Here is an 18,407-nt window from a genome sequence, read left to right as displayed (position 1 = left end):
CTTTTCATTGACGTGGCTTAGTTTCCCATTTAGTGGGTGGCAGTTGTATTTATTTTTCCACAAAGTGTGTCTTTGCTGGTGAGACATCTGGGAGACCTAGGAACTTGTCTTTGAAGCCTGTGGAGGGGAAAAAGCATCCCAGGAAATTATTTCTGTCTTTGTACTTGAAGGCAGGGGTGGCTGAGTTCCCACAGCCCTTTCCGCCTGAACAGTCTGATTCTCTTGCCCCTCTGCTCTGAGCACCCCCAGCTCGTGCCCTTGGATGACCCCGCGTTCTGGAGGCTGGCCCAGGACGGCACCTTCTCCATCAACAGCATGTAGGCGTTGCACCCTCACTGCTGCCCTAAAATGCAGGCTTCACTCTGGGCTCTGTCCCAAGTGGACTTTGGGTGCCAGCCTGGGCTCTCGCCAGGGAGGCTGGTCCTGGGGTCTGAGACTGCTCACGGGTTTCCAGCCGTGGTCGCTCGTGGGCCCAGTTCCCGACCAGGGAACCAGGTCAGTTCTGAGGAAGCTTCAGCTGCTCTAGTGAGCTAGCCAGTGGAGAAGGAGGGGATCCTCTGCTGGATGTGGGTTCGAGCTGGGACCTCAAACATTCCTTCTTTCCCTTTGTTCAAATGCAGCTGCTCTGTGGCTGGGAGGCCACGGACAGCCGTGGGTTAACCTGCTGAGCCTGGCCCAGGCCCAGGAGCCATCGCTGCAGACTTTCACCCGAGTGTCCTCAGAAACCTTCTTCTCGACAGCAGCTCCTGGCCGGGCATTTCCTGATGGCCTCGAGGTGTCCTGCGTGGGAAGTTTTGAGGGGGGTTATGTTGGAATCTGGGTGTTGGAAACCATGGTTCCCCCTTTTCACAGGCCGCTAGGCCGGTGTCTTAAGAGAAGCGCTTTGTCATTTCTGAACCCGACCTCCTGGTTGAATCAGCACTGCCTGCTGTGCCCGCAGCCCTCTCCCACTGACGTCCGGCAGCTTCATCTCCTGCGAGGCCTCCCTCTGGCCGAGGTGAGCCGGTGCTCAGAGCCCGGTTGCTGTGGGCAGTGGATTGGAGATGGTTTTGTCCTCCCGAGAGAAGGGGGATGGGGCTGACTCGTGTTCCACCTCCGAGCTCTGCGCCGGCCCTGCACGCGAGGAGCACCTGCGCCGATGACCGCAGCCCGCCTGAGGGGGGCGAGCCCTGGGCTCTTGCTCTTGTGTCCAAGAGCAAGAGGTGGGGTGGTCCCTGCAGGAGTTTGGAATGTTTGGAGGCAGAATCTGCTCCCACTGTGGCTGATGGAACCGGGGTTGTTCTTGCCTTTGTGTAACGAGGCAGGGCCAGCCCCCCTCCGCACCCCGCCCCGCCTGCCCTCATCATGTCACACCCCCTCCCCGTTCCCTTAGCACTTGGCCCGATCTTTTCCGCTTCTCGAAGCGGGACCCTTTGGCCTGCACTGCTCTCAGATACACCCATTTCCACCAGCTCCTAAAAAGTCCACTGTCCTTTCTTTTCTTCCTGCTTTACATTATTATTAACTGAGGTCCATGCTTTATTTAGATGCCCTTAATTTCACCTAATGTCTTGTCTCTGTTCAGGGTCCCATCTGGACACCACATGACATTTAGTCACATCTCCTTAGGGTCCGCATGGCTCTAATAGCCTCTCAGACCACCTTGTTTTGGTGACCTTGAGGGGTACGGACAGGTGTTCTGTAGGACACCCCTTGACCGGGATTTGTCTGACGTGTTTCTCCTGATGAGGCTGGGGTGGAGGTTTGGGAGGAAGAGCACAGAGGTAAGCGCGCTCCTCAGGTCACGCTCACGGGGCGCCCGCCGTTACCGTGACTCATCCCTGATCGCATGGCCCAGGTGTGTGGCTCACGGTCCCCGCGGCACAGGTGCCCTCTCCGCTCCTTCCACACTCTGCTCTCTGGAAGGACGTCGCCAGGCACAGCGCACACGCCCCTCCTTTATGGTAGAATAACTACCCACTTTGGGTGTTTTTACAAGGATTTGTCTCTTCTCCCCATTCATTTATTGATTCCATCGTTATATCGGTATGGACTCACGGACATTTATTTGATTCTTTGGGTTACAATTCAGGATGGCGTCCTTTTTTTTTTTTTTTTTGCGGTACGCGGGCCTCTCACTGTCGTGGCCTCTCCCGTTGCGGAGCACAGGCTCTGGACGCGCAGGCTCAGCGGCCACGGCTCACGGGCCCAGCCGCTCCGCGGCATGTGGGATCTTCCCGGACCGGGGCACGAACCCGTGTCCCCTGCATCAGCAGGCGGACTCTCAACCACTGCGCCACCATGGAAGCCCCGGATGGCTTCCTTCTTGATCACGTTATCCCAGCTTTCGTGAACGGGAAGCTGTGTCTGCTGGCTGCTGTGTCCCTTTGACCCGTTCCCATCTCTGGGGTTTATTTATTTTTTAAAATTTATTTATTTATTTACTATTTATTTTTGGTTGCATTGGGTCTTCGTTGCTGCGCGCGGGCTTTCTCTAGTTGCCGCAAGCGGGGGCTACTCTCCTTTGCGGTGCGCGGGCTTCTCATTGCGGTGGCTTCTCTTGTTGTGGAGCACGGACTCTAGGCATGCGGGCTTCAGTAGTTGTGGCTTGTGGACTCTAGGTCGCAGGCTCAGTAGTTGTGGCGCACGGGCTTAGCTGCTCCGCGGCATGTGGGATCTTCCCGGACCGGGGCATGAACCCGTGTCCCCTGCATTGGCAGGCGGGTTCTTAACCACCGCGCCACCAGGGAGGCCCCTGGGGTTTATTTCTGAGTTCTTTCTTACTTTCTGGCACCACCTGTGTTCCAGGCTCATCTTGTGTGTTTCCTGCACTCGTCCTAGAATCAGCCATTGCTCCAAGGAGCCCTGGGACCTTTCACTGGGGAAAGTGTCCGAAGCCCAGATCTGGGCTGCGTGTGCTTGTTGCCAGCGGGGCTGGGGGTGTTTCTTTAGAGCCCTCCAGCTGAGAGCAAGGAAGTACACATGTAGATACTGACGCCCATGTCCAGGGGTCTGTGCTCAGCCGAACCTGGTCTGGCCGACCTCTCTCACTCTGATGCATCATCTCCCCGCTTCTCAGCTGTAAACCCCATCTCAGGCAGTGGGAAACGCGCTCCCTGCGCCCCCATCCATTCCCCAATTGTTCAGTTGCAGCAGACAATGTGGGTCAAGGCTGCAATAGGGGGAGCACAGCCATGGGGGGGCGGGCCCTTGGCCTTTGGCTTCAGGCCTCCCTCGTTTCCAAAGTTACCCATGTTAGCATTCTCCCCTCCCCCTCCAATTAGTTCCTAACACCTGCTGTTTCTCTTTTTTAAAAAATAAGTGATGTATGATATCGCTTATTTGCGGAATCGAAAAAGAAATGACACAAATGAACGTATTTACAAAACAGAAACATACAGAGTTAGAGAACGAACTTAAGGGTGGGGGGCAGGGATAGGGAGTTTGGGACTGACATGCACACACTGCTATATATAAAATAGACAACCAGCAAGGACCTACTGTATCACGCAGGGAGCTATGCTCAATAGTCTCTCACAACCTAAATGGGAAAAGAATTTGAAAAAGAATAGAAACATGTATAGATACATGTATATGTAAAACTGGATCACTTTGCTGTACACCATGGTTAATCAACTATACTCCAATATAAAATAAAAAGTTAAAAGAAAAATCACTTCCTCCGAGAGGAATTCTTTGGTTCAAATATCTCTGCTCTGTATTCCTCCTCTCCCCTAATTTCTCCTTTAATATCATTCATGGCGCTTTATTTTAATTACTTTTTTTTATTGCCTGTATCCCCCAGTACACTAAAATTTCTACGGGCAGGCGCTAAGCGTGTCTTGTTCAGTGTGGTATTCTTACCACTCAGGACAAGTGATGTGTGCCTTCAACAAATATGTTCTTGAAAAAATACTTGTCAAAGGAATAAATAAATAAATATGCTGCATTTATAAATATGAAGAAAAGAGCGATGGCCTCTTTCTGGGAACGGCAGCCTGTAGGTAGGGCCACGTCCAGGTGTGATCGGAGCCCTGGTGTCGCTCGGGCAGATGGACGAGATGGGCGCCTCTGCGCTCACGTCACCCTCCCCAGTGGCTCACGGGTACTGGTATGTATACCCTGCAAACCGTTCACTTGGGTTTGTCCTGCCGCTTCACGGTCCTCCCGCAGCTCAATATCACCCCTTCCGTGCGTGTCAGGAATTTACCTTCAGAAGGCTTCTACCTCACCCCTGCACAGCCTCTTGTCCGTGGGAACATCTTTAAAACCCTCCAATGGCAGGGAGTCTCCAACCCCTTCTTCTTGAGGCTGGGACACGACACCAAACTTACACGCCAGCTCTCTTGGGGCCCTTCCACACGTAGGAACGGATTTAATTCTCAGGACGCCCCCGTGGCGAGCAGGGTCTTCGGTTCAGCTCCCCTGCTGACCCCCAAGTGGAGAGCTGCCCCGGGGTCCTCCGGACTCGCTCTTAGGCAGCGGGAAGCTGGAGCGATATTCCAGGACTTTCTCCGTCTTTCCTGGTGCCCCTCCGACCAGCCAGCATGCTTCCAGAAGCATCTCCTCTGGTTTAACGTGGGTCCTGGCATCGTCTGTGCGAGGGGTGAGGAAAGCCACCTTATGAAGCAGTCGCGAGACAGTGATTCTAACCTCAGGGCACCCACGCTCTGGAAAATGGTGGGGGGGCAGCGTCAGCCACTCACGTACCCTTAGCTTCCGGGGTGGCGGTTCCTCTCGGCCCTGAGAAACTAGACCAGAAAAATCTCACGCAACATGCGAGGGTCTGTGAAGGGCAGAGCTTGAATTTTCAAGGTTCAGAAGGTTGGCTGTTTGCCCCAGACTAGGAACCTTCACCTGCTGTCCTTGCACAGGGTCATGAGCTTCGCTGTACAAACAGATGTTGGCGTTATGGAGTATTTGTGTTTGGTTTATATTTGATGGTCGACATTTTGGAATCCAATTATGTATCGAGATCTTGGTCTTCTCGCCGTATGTGTTTTAGGTGTGAGGTTCAGTGTTTAATGCCGGGCACCTACCTCTGATGTGCGAACCTCACAGAGGCATCACAGCTAAACCATATGAAATCGTGCATAGGAAACTTTTGAAAATTACAAGACACTATACAATTTAAAGAATCTTTAAAACAGCCGCGCCCTCACCTCCCCGTGCTGGGCATCTTTCAGGCCCCGGCCTCAGCCTCTAGGCTCACCTCTTCCGCTGCAGCTGTTGCTACAGAAACCAGATATCCACAGGTGTAGCCTACCATCGGCTTCCCCTGGTTCTCTGATGCCTCCACCTGGGGTGCTAGGAGCCCACTTAGCCCCGGACATGTGAGGCAGCCTGACCCTTGGGGGCAAGAGCTGGAGGCTGAAAATGTGCCTTTCCCACGCTTGGGGGGGACCATCTGAGTGTCCTTCTGTGGCCTCCCTCGGTGGGTCCCCGCAGGATTGAACCCTGAGCCCTCCACGGTGGCAGCCCCCTTAGTGAGGTGCCCTGCTTCCTGGGTCGCTCTGCCCAGGTCCCATTCCACTGCCTGGAGTCACGTCCCCACTTAACCCTCCGGAGCAGAGTCCTCGTCCTGGGCGGCCGCTGGGGGTATGCAGGCCAGGGAGGTGCTGATCTCCTTCGAGTAACATTATCATGTGGAATTATTATTGTAACATTGTCACCTTAACTGTAGAAATTGTACTTAGAAAAAGTTTAATATGTGATTGAATTTTAAAGGGTCAAAATAAATTCTGTGAGCTGGGTACCTGAAGGTCAGCCAGGTTCCAGAGAAACTGAACCCGGAAATGTGTCTTGGAGGCTATATCTTGGAAACACTGGGATTTTGTTGGGATGTTGTGCTGGGGCTGGGGAGTGACTGGTACCCATCTTGCTAATCCCCATGAGTGATGGTGCGGGTGTCTTGTGTAACCACTAACGCATTATAAACACAAACACAGTTCCCTGGGAAATGAATGACACCAACACAGGCTTGTGTTCAATCTGCTGAAACTTGGAAAAAAACAGCTGCGCGGTGCCGAGCTGGGTGCAGGGCTCGCACTTGGGCCCGGATGCAGTGTTTTGGGGTTCGCGGCAAAGTCTGTGCTCTATGGACTCGAGAAAATGAGGCAGGCAGTGACTCGGGATATAAAAATGTTCAAAACGAACTTTTATTTGGGGGTCGTTACAGAGGATGGAGTAGTCAGAGGAATACAATTCTGCACAAAGTACGGAGGGTAAATGTCCAGGGACGGCCTGGGGGCAGTGGAAGCATCACTTCCGACCCTACAAAGTTTGCTGCCACGCAGCCTGGCTGACAACAGACGGTGAGAAGGTCTTCGCTTCTATGTGAGTTTTGCCGAACCCAACGGTCTGTAAGGGTGGTGGGAAGAGTGATAGCTGGTGTGCGGACATCAGTGGCTTTTAAAACATAAGGCACAGTCGGCCTTCCCGAGGGGACCAGGAGCCTTCGCGTTGCCGGCGTTTGGGAGAAGAGGGCGCCGTCACCATGGGGGCTCGGAGAGCAGGGCTGCATCCACCCCCAGGAGCCCCCCGAGTGGGAACAGCGGGGGTGAGCTCAGGAGCCCGCAGGCTGCACGGCCTCCTCTGTCTATACCTCCCCGTGGAGTTCAGTAAGTGGGTTATCAGTGGCGGCTGGGACTGCAGTGACTACATAGATACACAGGAAGAAGTTAGCTACACTGAGCGTGGAACCATCTGGTACGGATGGCCTGAGAGGGAGGGTTCACGGTTTTCCATTTTGGGGGGGGTCAGGGTGTCCTACAGATGCTACAGATGTGGGGAGAGTGGGCAGCGCCTTGGATGCCACGGGGTTATTTGGTCGAAGTGCTGGTGCCGAATTCCTTTGGTAGCCCTTATTTTATTATTCTTTTGGTTTGTTTTTTAAAGAAACAAAATGAAGTCAATTTTTGGGTCGGCATCTGAGGTAATAAGTTAAGGATAAGCACCAAAGTGGCCCCCAGCTGCATGTCCCCTGGAGAAGCGTGTCCGGCGGGGTGGCCCCGACATCACACGTTCTTCATGCACACCTGGCAGCGGCTGATGTGCGTGCGAATGAGGCCGGCCTTGAGTGTGTCGGCCGACGGTGAGCCCTGGAAGCTCTGCTCAGGGATGGTGGTGAGCCAGAAGCTGTACTTGTTGGCATAGTAGTGGCAGGTGCCTCGGGCGCCGTTGCACTCGATGAACGGCGTGGCTCGGAAGTCCTCCAGGCAGCTGCCCGGTGACACCAGCGACTGGCCGCCCCCTTCGTCGCCCGCGGCCGTGTGCTGTGCAGGGTAGGGGACGGGGCGGAAGAGATGCGGACACGTTAACGTTTTCTTTTAAAGGAAAAATAAAACAGCAAGGTCCTGCTGTAGAGCACAGGGGGCTCTGTGCAATACCCTGGATAAACCATCAGGGGAAAGAATATGAAAGAGAATGTATGTGTGTGTATAACCGAGTCAGTACGTGTATAACCGAGTCACTGTGCCGCACAGTGGAAATTAACACAACACTGTAAGTCAACTATGCTTCAATAAAGTCAATTAAAAAAAATAAAATCAACATGTGGGTCAGAACCAGAGGGTCTATTAAAATTAAGCACCAGGGAATTCCCTGGCCGTCCAGTGGTTAGGACTCCGAGCTCTCACTGCCGAAGGCCCAGGTTCGATTCCTGGTCAGGGAACTAAGGTTCCGCAAGCCGTGCGGCGCAGCCAAAAAAAAAAAAAAAAAAAACACAAAAGAAAACACAAAAAAATTAAGCACCAAAGTGCTTCCTGCTCTCCTCCTTTGCCAACGTTTATGAAGGGGGAGTACGGGTGCTTTGAATTTTATTATTTTTTTAAGAAAAGCGCTACTTGCTGATTTTTCTACAGTGAACACGTAATACTAGTGTAATTAGTTCTTTTTCAGTCAGAGGGTTGTTAAATTAGCAATTGGTTGCTTGAGATGATTCTGCCTGGGAGACCTGGCCAAGGGTTGGAGGGGATTTTCTTTGCCACTTTCAAGGTCTACTTTCTCTTGGTTTCATAAACATGTTTAGCTTTGACGAAGGGGCATGGCGGGGCCCCGGATCTCAAAGCTTCTCTCTAAAACGTGTCATCTGGCTCGGTCCAGCCAGCCCAGTGGTAAGTGTGGTGTCAGAACCCGCGAATTCAGAACAGGAACACCTCAGCCACGGTGGGCAGGGCACAGTTTCACCTGTCCTGTGAGATATCTGGGCAGAAGCCCAGTTTAACCTTTTCTTCAAATGAAGCAGCAAAGAACAAAAACCTCTGAATAGTTTTCTGCTCACAGAATGCGGAAGCCTTCCCAGGCAGAGCTGCTGTGTGTTGTCGACAGACAAGCAGGCACGTCTTCATGGGGCATCTCGAGCCCCGCTTTGGCCTGAAAGAGCCGAGGCCCTGCTGGTCCCCCCACGCATATGCACACACACACACACACGCGTGCAGACACACACACACACACACACACACCCCTTTTCCAATGTGCTCGCCTCAGTGGACAAGCCTCTGGCTTTGGGACTCAAGCAGCTGATGTCTCTTAAGAGAATCACTCATTGGACACTCGGCCCGTGAGGACCTCATTAGAATCGAAAGGAAAAAGTAAACCGATGGCCGGCTGGAGACTTACAGTCGCCACCAGACCAGCTTCGAGAGGGATCACTGAGGCGAGGGGGGGGCTGACGTCTTTGCTGCTGTGGCAGCGGTGGAGGAAAGCGCGTCTTGTGTGCAGACAAGACAGGGACCGTCCTCCAGACAGGCAGGGGGACACTAAGCCGTGTGCTGGCTCTCCGGCGTCTGTGCCAGCAGGTGTTCTTGGAAGGGAAGGTGTGGGCAGCCTCAGTGCTGCCGTGGCTGTACAGCGGGGTGAGCGGACCATGGTCCTCTGTCACCCGCCTTGGGGGTGTCAAGGGCCAGGCTGGAAGGAGGCACTTACTGAGGATCATGTGGGCTTATCCCTTATCCCGTGACACAGCTCAAGATGTAATTGCTGATAAAAGAAGGGCTGTCTGACCTTTCTGGATACAGTGTAATCACTCCCTTCACAAGGAAGAGGCTTGTTTTTCATTTTTGAATTTCTCGATGGGAGCAGAGCTCTGTCCATCCACCAAAGCCCCCTGACATGATTAGCTCCTGAAAAGCAGACCGTTGCCTGTCCCAGCACAGAACTTAGTATCCTGTTGCCTTAAGTTATTGCAGCAGCAATACCTTAAAAATGTTAAAAAGCAACACTTGTTTGTCTTCTCCTTCCTTTTCCAGAATCCAGGTTTTTTTCTGTTGTTTTGATAAGATTAGCAAACTTGGTATAATATATACATATATATGTATATATATATAAAATGTTATTAATATAATTTATGAAATATTTAACACGTTGGGCATCCGGTCAATATAGTGGAATTACGACAGTCATAATAAATATAAATTCAATACAAGACCCACCCTCCCCACTGGACTTTCCTTTCTCCCTCTGATGGTAAACAGGAAAATTGTAACAGATGCTATCATGACAGCCAAATTTATCCTAATTAAGGCTGTACAAAGGCCTGGTGGCAAATTCATGGGTCCCTTCTGGGTGGAGGCGGCTCCAGCCCTAACACGGCTCAATGAGCAAAACACAGGCTGTATTCCAGCTCTCACTCCTCCCCCGGGCCAGGTGCCCTTGTGCAGTGCACCACCTGAACAACTGCCCTGATTAGTCTTACAAAGGCCAGGATGTGGCTGGGGAGAGGAACTCCGTGTGCACCTGGGCCCGCAGGCTGAGAGACGGCAGGCAAGCACCACGTACCATGAGGAAGGAATATCCGATCCACAGGCTCCGCCATCCAGCCGGGCAGTGGGGGATGGAGACGTCCTGGCTGTGGACGGCAATGGCAACGGCCGGGGCCTCGCACACGGAGCAGCGGCTGATGTAGGGCCTGATGTCCTCCTCGGCCACAGGCATCATGGGCAGCGGGGCGGTGGTGGAGAGCCAGTAGGACTTGTCGTTGCGGCTGGCGTAGTAGCAGATGTCACCAGGGTTGCAGTACAGGAAGGGCATCGTGCTGAACCGGGCCAGGCAGGAGCCCGCCAGCCCTGCGGTGCAGGGAGGGACCGTCACGGCTGAGCATGCCGGGAAGATGCCCCTCCAGGCCCCCCGTGGGGGTCAGCCGTGTGCGGGGCGGGGTGGAGGGCGGGCTCGGGCTTTCCAATCCCTCAGGGGCTGACTCCACCGGCACTGTGCCCTTCCAAGGTTCCCGCACACCTCGGGACCAGGCTGGGTCAGAGGGAGGGGCGACTTGGCGAACAGCACCCCGGTGAGGCCCGTGTCGGGGGGGTCTTAAAGCACCAGCCCCCAGCACCCACCGATGGCATCCCAGATGGGGGCCTGGCTCATGGCACTCAGGTGCCTCCCAGATGGACTCTGATTACCGTGCCCCCCAAATAACTCCACCAACTTCATCTTAGGGCCAGAGTGAGTTATTTCCCCTTTCACACTGACTGCTTTCCAGCTGAGCCGGGCGTCTGCTCTGCCCTGAGGCCTGCCGGGCCCTGTGCTGGCCTTGCCCTGTCTCTGCTGTTTTAGGCCTTTACTCTTGTTTGCTATGTCTCACTTAAAAAAAAAAAAAAAACAACTTATCTAGACGGGAAGGGGCACAAATGATCGGGTTCAGCCCAACAGATCTCCCACCACACCCGTGGCCACCCTCCCTCCAAGCCCCCAATTTTAGTATGTGTTGGCCGTGTTTTCTGTGGGCTGCTAGGTCTTTTAAATTCCTTTTGGCAACCAGGCTTCCTTGGAAAGATACCAGCACACACGCCCCCATATCCACGCTGCGGGGTTCTGAGTGCCTCCCAGCCCCTCACGGCCCCGGCCTGACGGCTTATACACCGTGGAGAAGAAGCAAGAATGACGGGGAACCGCCGGCGGCCTCCAGAGGGCGGGGCAGCGAGAGGCTGGGCCGCGTGAGCCCGCGGAGGCCGCTGAGGGCTACGAGGCAGAGTCTGCTTCCCGATCCCAGGTTGGGGGCATCTCGGTGCCTCCCGAGGACTCAGCGACCTCACTGTGGCCAGCGGGGCTGGCCGAGCTTGGCGGGCGGTACCTACCCAGATCCTGGTTGTGGGCCTTCTCCTGGCCCTCGAAGTACAGCAGGCTGTATCCGCTCCAGAGCTTGTTCATGCCCACGGGGCACATGGGGTCCTGCTCCGTCTGGCTGTGCTTCACCAGGAGGTGTCCGATGCTGACGCTGCGGCCGGGCATGCCGGGCAGGCCGGGGCTCCCGGGGCGGCCTGGCTCCCCTGGGACCCGAGACAAAGAGGCCGCCTTGCAGCTGCTGTGCGGACCGCGGCCCACGTGCTCGCTGCGCGCGTGGCGACATTCACAGCCCTGCTCTGCCTTTCCCCAAGGGCCGGGGTCTCGGTGGCTCTGCCCTTTGGGACCAGGAGCCTCCTGGGGAGGCCCGCACCCCATCCCCGTGCCCTAACATGGGACCACAATGATGGGAGTGAACAAGGGGCAGGGACTCAGCCTCCCCCGCGAGCCGTCCCCCCAGGGCGCCCCGTTCTGAGCAGGAATGAGCATCAGGAAGTCAGAAGGGTCACGGAAGCACCGTGTCCAGCCCCGCCCACCTCCTCTACCCCAGGCGGCAGGCCCCCTGCTGATGCTTCGGGGAGCGGCCATTCCCAAGGCTGGAAGCCCACCTCCCCAGATGTCCACCCGGGGGCCCGATTCTGGCCCTGACGCTGCAGAACGGCTGATCTGCCCCCAACAGGACACCCCTTCAGACCTCTGGAATCAGCCGTCCTGGGTGCCCCTGCCTTTCTGAGGACGTGCCGTCCACCCTGCACTGTCTTGGCCCCTGGCCTGGATGCGCCGCCCCCGCCCCGCCATGCGTGTCTCGGGTTGCATCCCCCGCATTTTACACTCCTGGCCGTGGGTCGCCGTGTGCCTCCTGCGATCTGGGCGCTGACCGTGCAGCCCGCCTTTACTGTCAGCACGGTGCTCACACCTCGGGCTCAAACCGAGCGCAGGTGGATCACACCAACTCGCAAGACTTTTTTTTTTTTTTGGCATGAATTGCTATTATTTCTGGCCTATCCCACCCTGCACACGTGCAAATAATTTTAAGAAGTCGATGACATAAGACTTCACAGCGGCTCCTGTAATGTAATCGGTGACTTTCAGTTCATAGTTTCCGGCCTTCAAGAACTTTAGGAATCTTGTCTCTCGAAATATGTCCGCTGCTTCCTTCTCTGAGGCACCTGCAGATGTCTCAGAGGAAGGAAGGAGGCCGGCCTGTCCTGGGGACTCTGTGCCAGGTGTTCTGGCAGGTGCGGGGGACACCGGGTGGGCGCAGGTATATGGGCCTTGCCCAGGACCCAGGCTGCAGCGGGGGCCCCAGGCTCTGGGCTAGGGGGTGCAGCCCCTCATCTCTGCTCACCTCGGGGCTCATCTGACCCCTCCCCGTACACCACAGTCCATTCAGCAGACTCACAGCGGGACCTGGAGGAAGCTCCCTGCCCTCTGCCCCCTCTGTCACCATCACTCACCTTCGTAGCCAACGGGCCCCTGCAGCCCCACGGGCCCCTGGTCTCCTCGGAACCCGGGAACAGCTGACACGCCGCCTCTTCCCTGGGGCCCTGCCTTCCCTGGAGTCCCGCGGAAACCTGCACAGCCACCGAGACACGCGTCAGTGCCCCGGGAAGAATGCGACGCTCCGTCACTGGTGCTCAGCCAGTGCCTTCCAGCAGGAGAACAGAAGTGAAAGCAAAGCAACAGGAAGCGAGGGGTGGCCCCGCAGCAGTGCTCCTACCTGGTTCTCCCGGGCGGCCCTGGGGTCCCATCTCCCCCTGAGGCCCCGGAGGGCCTCTCCTTCCCTGCGGACCCACTGGCCCCCGCTGGATGGCAACCCTCTGGGGGATTCCTGCAATCCCCGGGGCGCCCACAGCACCCGGGGCACCTGGAAAGGGGAAAGAAAGACCAGATGATGCGCGAGGACCACTTTGCTCTCTTGCTCTGGTCTCTATTCCATTTTTGACCCACTGAACCAATTCCGGAGCTTCCTTTGAGCCACCGCGCTCTCTAGAGGGGGGGGTGGGTGATAGCCCACCTGCAAGGCGCTCAGAGCCCTTCCGACAACCCGTCACCACCACGTCCCTGTGACAGAATGACCTCAGGGGCGCCCCCTCTGAGACTCACTTACCCGGGAGTCCTCGATCTCCTTTGGGTCCTTTGGGGCCTCGGTCTCCCACACTCCCGGCGGCGCCTGTGTTGCCCATGAATCCTTGCTCCCCTCTGGGCCCTTCCGGACAAGCAGGACGTTGAGGACACGTGAGGCTGGGCGGGGGCTCTGGCCATCTCTGACCAGCGCCGCCAGCCTCCCCGAGAGGAGCCCCCCACAGGCACCGACCCTTACCTTTTTCTCCCAGGAGCCCGAACACGCCAGGCCGGCCCTGGGGCCCGGAGTCCCCGACCCATCCTTTGGTCCCCGGGTTTCCGGGGGCTCCTGGACTCCCCTCATCTCCTTTGATTCCAGGAAGAGCCACGGGCCCAGGTGGCCCCGGGGGACCTCTATAACCTGTTGGCATCAGTCCCAAGAAAGGTGAGTGTACACAGCAGGAAGGCACAGTCACGGCCGGGAGGCCGGATGCAAGTCACCCGTTCAGGGGACCGGCTTTGGCGAGTGTGTTACGCTGGGCAGCTTTGCTTAGTATTGTGGTAGAATACACGTAACGTAAACGTTACCATTTTAACCATTTTTAAGTGTACAGTTCCGTGGCCTGAGGTGTATTCACGCTGCTGTGCAGCCGTCACCACCATCCTTCTCTGAACTTGTTCATCTTCCCAGCGGAAACTCTGTCCCCACTGAACACCAACTGCCCCTCCCCCGGCTCCTGGCCCCCACTCTCTGCTTTCTGTCTCGATGAATGTGGTCACTTAGGGAGCTCCTATCAGACGGTATGTGTCCTTTTCTGTCTGGCTTATTTCACTCAGCGTCATGCCCTCAAGGGGACAACGAAAGCGTTCTATCCCTCAAGCAATCAGGTCGTGGCCAGCTCCTGTCCCCAGAGATTCCAGTGTATCCCAGTGTGAGCCCTGCTTACCTTCCAGGCCAAATATCCCAGGCGCGCCTACGTCACCTGGTAACCCAGAGATGTTGGAAGGGGGGGTGATGCCTGGAAACCCCTGAAGTCCTGGGCTCCCAACCGGGCCTCGTTCCCCTTAGGAGGGAAATAGAAATTGGTTAGTACCAGCACCCAGCGTTTCATCTTGTTCCCTCCCTGTGCCCTCACCTGTCCAGGAGCAGGGCCAACAAGGAGAGGCAGTGATGGAAGGCGCCCAGCGCAGGCTCTCAGGGCGGGTCTGGGGAGACGGCGGCCGCACTGCCTGTCCCCACTCCCACCAGCCCCCTCTCGCTGCCTAGAGGGTCCCGTGGACCTGCCTCTGCTGGGATATTGTCCTCACCGGCATGCTACCTGCTCAAGGGACAGCTGATGGGGCTACCTGTGGGTGACACCTGGCCCTACCCTGAGGGGAGGGCATCACTGACAGGGCAGCCCTGTTGGCCCAGAGAGCACCCGTCGTGGGAAGGCTCAGGGTGCCCGGCGCTGGTATTTCAGTCCTCCCCGTGCCGTCGTTCAGGATCCTGGATCCCGACGATGTCCAGCGTCCCGGGCAGAGTCCGTCCTCACTGCCCACAGATTCTGTACTTGCCATCCTGCTTCCCCAACTGAGATTTACTGGTGACCCCCAGTCAATACCCGCAGCGCTCTTGGACACGCGGGAGGGAGAGAGTGAGTCCCAGCTCAGAGTGTCAGCAAGGATCCTCCTACTGTCTATTTCGTGCCACGTTTTCTGCACTTCTGTGCTTTTTGTGGGTGATTTCACTGTTTAGAATGGCCCCCAAGTGTCACGCTGAAGTGCTGTCCAGTTTCAGGAAGGCTGGGATGTGCTTCACAGAGAAAACTGTGTTACACGCGCTTGCCTCAGGCCTCAGCTACAGTGCTGGTGGTCCTGTGCGGGTGGCCTGAGCCTGGATCCTCAGCCCTGGGTGGGCTGTGCTGCTGGCCTGAGGCTGGGTCCTCGGCCCTGGGTGGGCTGTGCTGGGTCCTCAGCCCTGGCTGGGCTGTGCGGGTGGTCTGAGCCTGGATCCTCAGCCCTGGGTGGGCTGTGTGGGTGGCCTGAGCCTGGGTCCTCACCCCTGGCTGGGCTGTGCTGGTGGCCTAAGCCTGGGTCCTCAGCCCTGGGTGGGCTGTGTGAACCGCACGCCGCCCCCCAGGACTCACAAAGGCCCCAGCTGGCCGGCCTTCCTCCTCCTCCTGCCTTCAGATCAGTGCTGTGGGGCTGGGATATCAGGGAATTCTGGACTTTGCACTTAATGAAAGGGGAGAGGAAGGTGACAGACCCTGGAGAATCAGATGATGCGGTCCGTGGGCCTTGAAATACCCGCCCCCCATAGGAGATCAGGGTCTCCGGCCTCCTCAGGGCCTGGCTTCTCCTTTGGGTGTCGATGGGTCTAGCTTCGGGGGTAATTCTGCCCAGAGCACGGGCGCTCAGGCCCTGGTCTCGGAAGCCCAGGTGTGACGGGCCTGTCTGGCCTGCCGGCTGCCCAGACGGCGCCCGTGGACAGCATGCTGGGCTGAGCTGGGGGTGGGTGCGGGCCCCGGCCGTCAGGAGACAGGTGCTGGGCCGAAAGCACCTGCTGGGGCGCTTCCCTCTCAGTTTTGGTCGAGCCTGGTTTGCTGGTGGATGGGCAGGGGGTGGGGCTGGGGCTCGTGCTTAGCGGCTGAGACCACCTGGCTGCTCCCACCACGGCCCAGGCCTGGCGCGCAGGCACAGCTCAGGGGCTGTGGTGCGTTCATCCGCTCATCTATCCAACACTCCCGTGCGCGTGTCACAGCCAGGGCCCTGTGCCGGGTGGGGGCACCGAGGGGATGGAGTGTGATCTTATCTGTCCTACAAGGGAGTGTGGTCAATAGCTAACCCCAGCGGAGTACGATTATGACGGAGTGTAAACGATGGAACGCTAGTGGGAGGTTTGCCACAAGAAATTCTCCCTAGAGGAGCCGGCACCTGCCCTGCCCCCGGCCTCTCATCTCTCAGACTCACGGACACTGTGGTTCTGGGGGTGATACTGGGGTGTTGGCCTCACCTGGGACTCCACGCTCCCCTTTCCGTCCCGGGGGTCCTGCGGGGCCTGGAAGGGTGTTGGCCTCTCCTGGGTCACCCCTGGCCCCGGCAGGACCTGGTAAGCCGGCGTCCCCGTGGATGTCCGCACCTGTGGCCGGGTTGACAAGCAGATGTCAGTGTCTTTGACCGGGCAGAGTCCATTTTCATGAGTGGAGGGATAGTAACGCTCTCAGTCAGACCCAGAAACAGAGAACCCAATGGCAGCTGTGGAGACGTCAGCTTCCGAGGTGGCCTTGGTGCCCCAGACCCTGCCACTTGGAAGGAATCCTGGGGATTGTAACTGAACCCCTTTGCTTTATAGGGGAGACCACCGAGGACCCCCGGAAAAATCCCAGATTCCAGGACGCAGATGGTCCTGCAGCTGAGACCTGCCGAGGGCCCCGGGCTCCTGGTGCTAAGCCTGAGTTAGGCTGAAAAGGGAAATGCTATTGAAAACCTTCCCTGTTCCCACATCAGGGGCTCAAAGTCGTTGGTGTCAGTGACATAACTTGACCATCTAAACTCGAATTGAAATGTTAATTGAAGCATGAGTGTGTGAATTTACATATGATTCCACACATCCAAATTTACCTGTAGACAGATGAACGTTTGATTATGTAAAACATCTATAAAGAGAATATTCTAAAAGCAGTGGTAGAACTATGGGTATTTTTTTTGTTTTGCTTAAGTGTATTTTTTTAAGCTTTTGTCTACTCAGCATGAACTTTTATAATCTGAAAACAATTGTCCTTAAAAAACATATATTAATAATATGCCCTGCAAATATTATTAGTCCAGTTAATACATTTTAAAAATTAAATGCAAAGACAGGGCATTAAGATTTAAGATGAAAGGAACTAAATTTAAAATAAAGAAATTTCAGGGAAGCCACTGAGAGTTTCGCACATGTGATGGCATCTTCCCAGAGGGGGACAAGGGTAAAAAGGAAGCTTTCTGCACAAAGGGGATCTCATCCCCCTTGAGGAATCGATGGACACGCAGATGGCATTGAGATCCCAGAAGGGGCTAATCACGCAGACCTCATTCTGTCACTGGCTTTTGGCAAGGACGGGCTTTGTATCTCCTTCAGGAAAAAAAGGGTCACGATAACTTCCAAGAGCAGCTTCTCGCAATTTCTTAAAGGTCTCACTTTCTTCTCCTTACGGAACACCCTGCCCCGCCAAACCCCCCATACGCCACTGCTGTGAAGGGAACTGTCTTTTCTAAACCCATCTGTCAAAGCCCTAACCTGCCGTGTGATGGGGTCTGGAGGGGGCCCTTTGGGAGGCGTTTGGGGTGAAAGGGCCCCTGATAGGATTGGCGTCCTTATAAGAAGAGATACCAGAGAGCTCGCTCTCCTTCTCCACCGCGTGCGGACACAGCGAGAAGCCGGGAAGAGGGTCCTCACCCGGACTCTGCCACACGGCACCCACCCCAAGCTTCCCGCCTCCAGACCTGCGAGGAGTACCTAACTCCCTGTTGGTTGGGCCCCCGGTCTGCAGCGTTTGGGGGGAGGAGCCAGACGGGACTGAGTCCCCGTGGCCTCAGGGACGGAGCCCGCCCTGCTCCCTGAGCTCCCCGACCCCCGTCCAAGTCCCTGATGGCCCACCCGGTCCCTTGCCCCACTGCCATCTGGTACCTGGGGATCCTGGGAAGCCTTTGGTGCCTGGCAAGCCGTGTAATCCGCCGATGCCGCGCAGGCCGGGCAGACCTGTGGAGGACGCTCGTGGTTATTCCATGGCGGAGCAGAGGGAGACCCTTAACATAACCAGATGCTTTTTTCTGCTGTGATACGGTCGCCCATCCAGTGTGTTCGAAAGCCGGGCAAACCGGAAGTACAGCAAATACTGTGACATGTACATCAGTCACTTCTGTGTCACCCAGGAGAACCATTAACCTAAAAATTGGTTTCATGGAAACTTTTTACAGACTCGTAACAGCCAGAAGGGGACTGGGCAGTGCCGTGTGTTTCTTTTCCTGATCCGTGAGTCACCGTACGTATAAAAACGGTGCTTGGAACCAACAGCCTGGTATCATTTCCATCCCTTCTGGATTTCCGAGGACCAGCCTAAAGTGGGACTTGGGAAGCAGGCGACGGTTCTTCCTGTGATGCGGGCAGTGAATGTGGAGTCGGGGTGCGCCCCCCTGAACTCTGGACAGGAGAGTGTCCAAGGGCCTGTCTCCTGACCCAGGCCTGTCAAGGCCGGGCCGAGTAACTCCCCAAGCCCCCCAAGGGCTGCACCAGACCTCGCTCAGTGGGGACCCTTGCATCTGTCCCTCTGTCCCGCCTC

The 18,407-nt window shown here is 56.2% G+C and overlaps 1 protein-coding gene across 2 annotated transcripts in view; it reads right to left on the bottom strand.

Moving 5' to 3' along the window:
• Window positions 1-6,115: 6,115 nt before the first annotated feature.
• The window catches only part of COL4A2 (collagen type IV alpha 2 chain), a 176,592-nt gene continuing 164,300 nt past the window's right edge, over window positions 6,116-18,407 (bottom strand). For both annotated transcript variants that reach the window (XM_033843344.2, XM_073795406.1), the window contains exons 39-48: window positions 17,756-17,827; window positions 16,100-16,225; window positions 14,052-14,168; window positions 13,364-13,525; window positions 13,151-13,249; window positions 12,761-12,907; window positions 12,498-12,614; window positions 11,055-11,246; window positions 9,757-10,043; window positions 6,116-7,253 (exon numbers count right to left, since the gene is read on the bottom strand). In XM_033843344.2, the coding sequence (XP_033699235.1) occupies window positions 6,996-7,253; window positions 9,757-10,043; window positions 11,055-11,246; window positions 12,498-12,614; window positions 12,761-12,907; window positions 13,151-13,249; window positions 13,364-13,525; window positions 14,052-14,168; window positions 16,100-16,225; window positions 17,756-17,827 (1,577 nt within the window). In that variant the 3' untranslated portion in view covers window positions 6,116-6,995. The remainder of the gene's footprint in view (window positions 7,254-9,756; window positions 10,044-11,054; window positions 11,247-12,497; window positions 12,615-12,760; window positions 12,908-13,150; window positions 13,250-13,363; window positions 13,526-14,051; window positions 14,169-16,099; window positions 16,226-17,755; window positions 17,828-18,407) is intronic.

Source organism: Tursiops truncatus, chromosome 18 (genome assembly GCF_011762595.2).
Source record: "Tursiops truncatus isolate mTurTru1 chromosome 18, mTurTru1.mat.Y, whole genome shotgun sequence".
NCBI classification, from domain to species: Eukaryota; Metazoa; Chordata; class Mammalia; order Artiodactyla; family Delphinidae; genus Tursiops; species Tursiops truncatus.
This window is presented reverse-complemented; position numbering and strand designations above follow the sequence as displayed.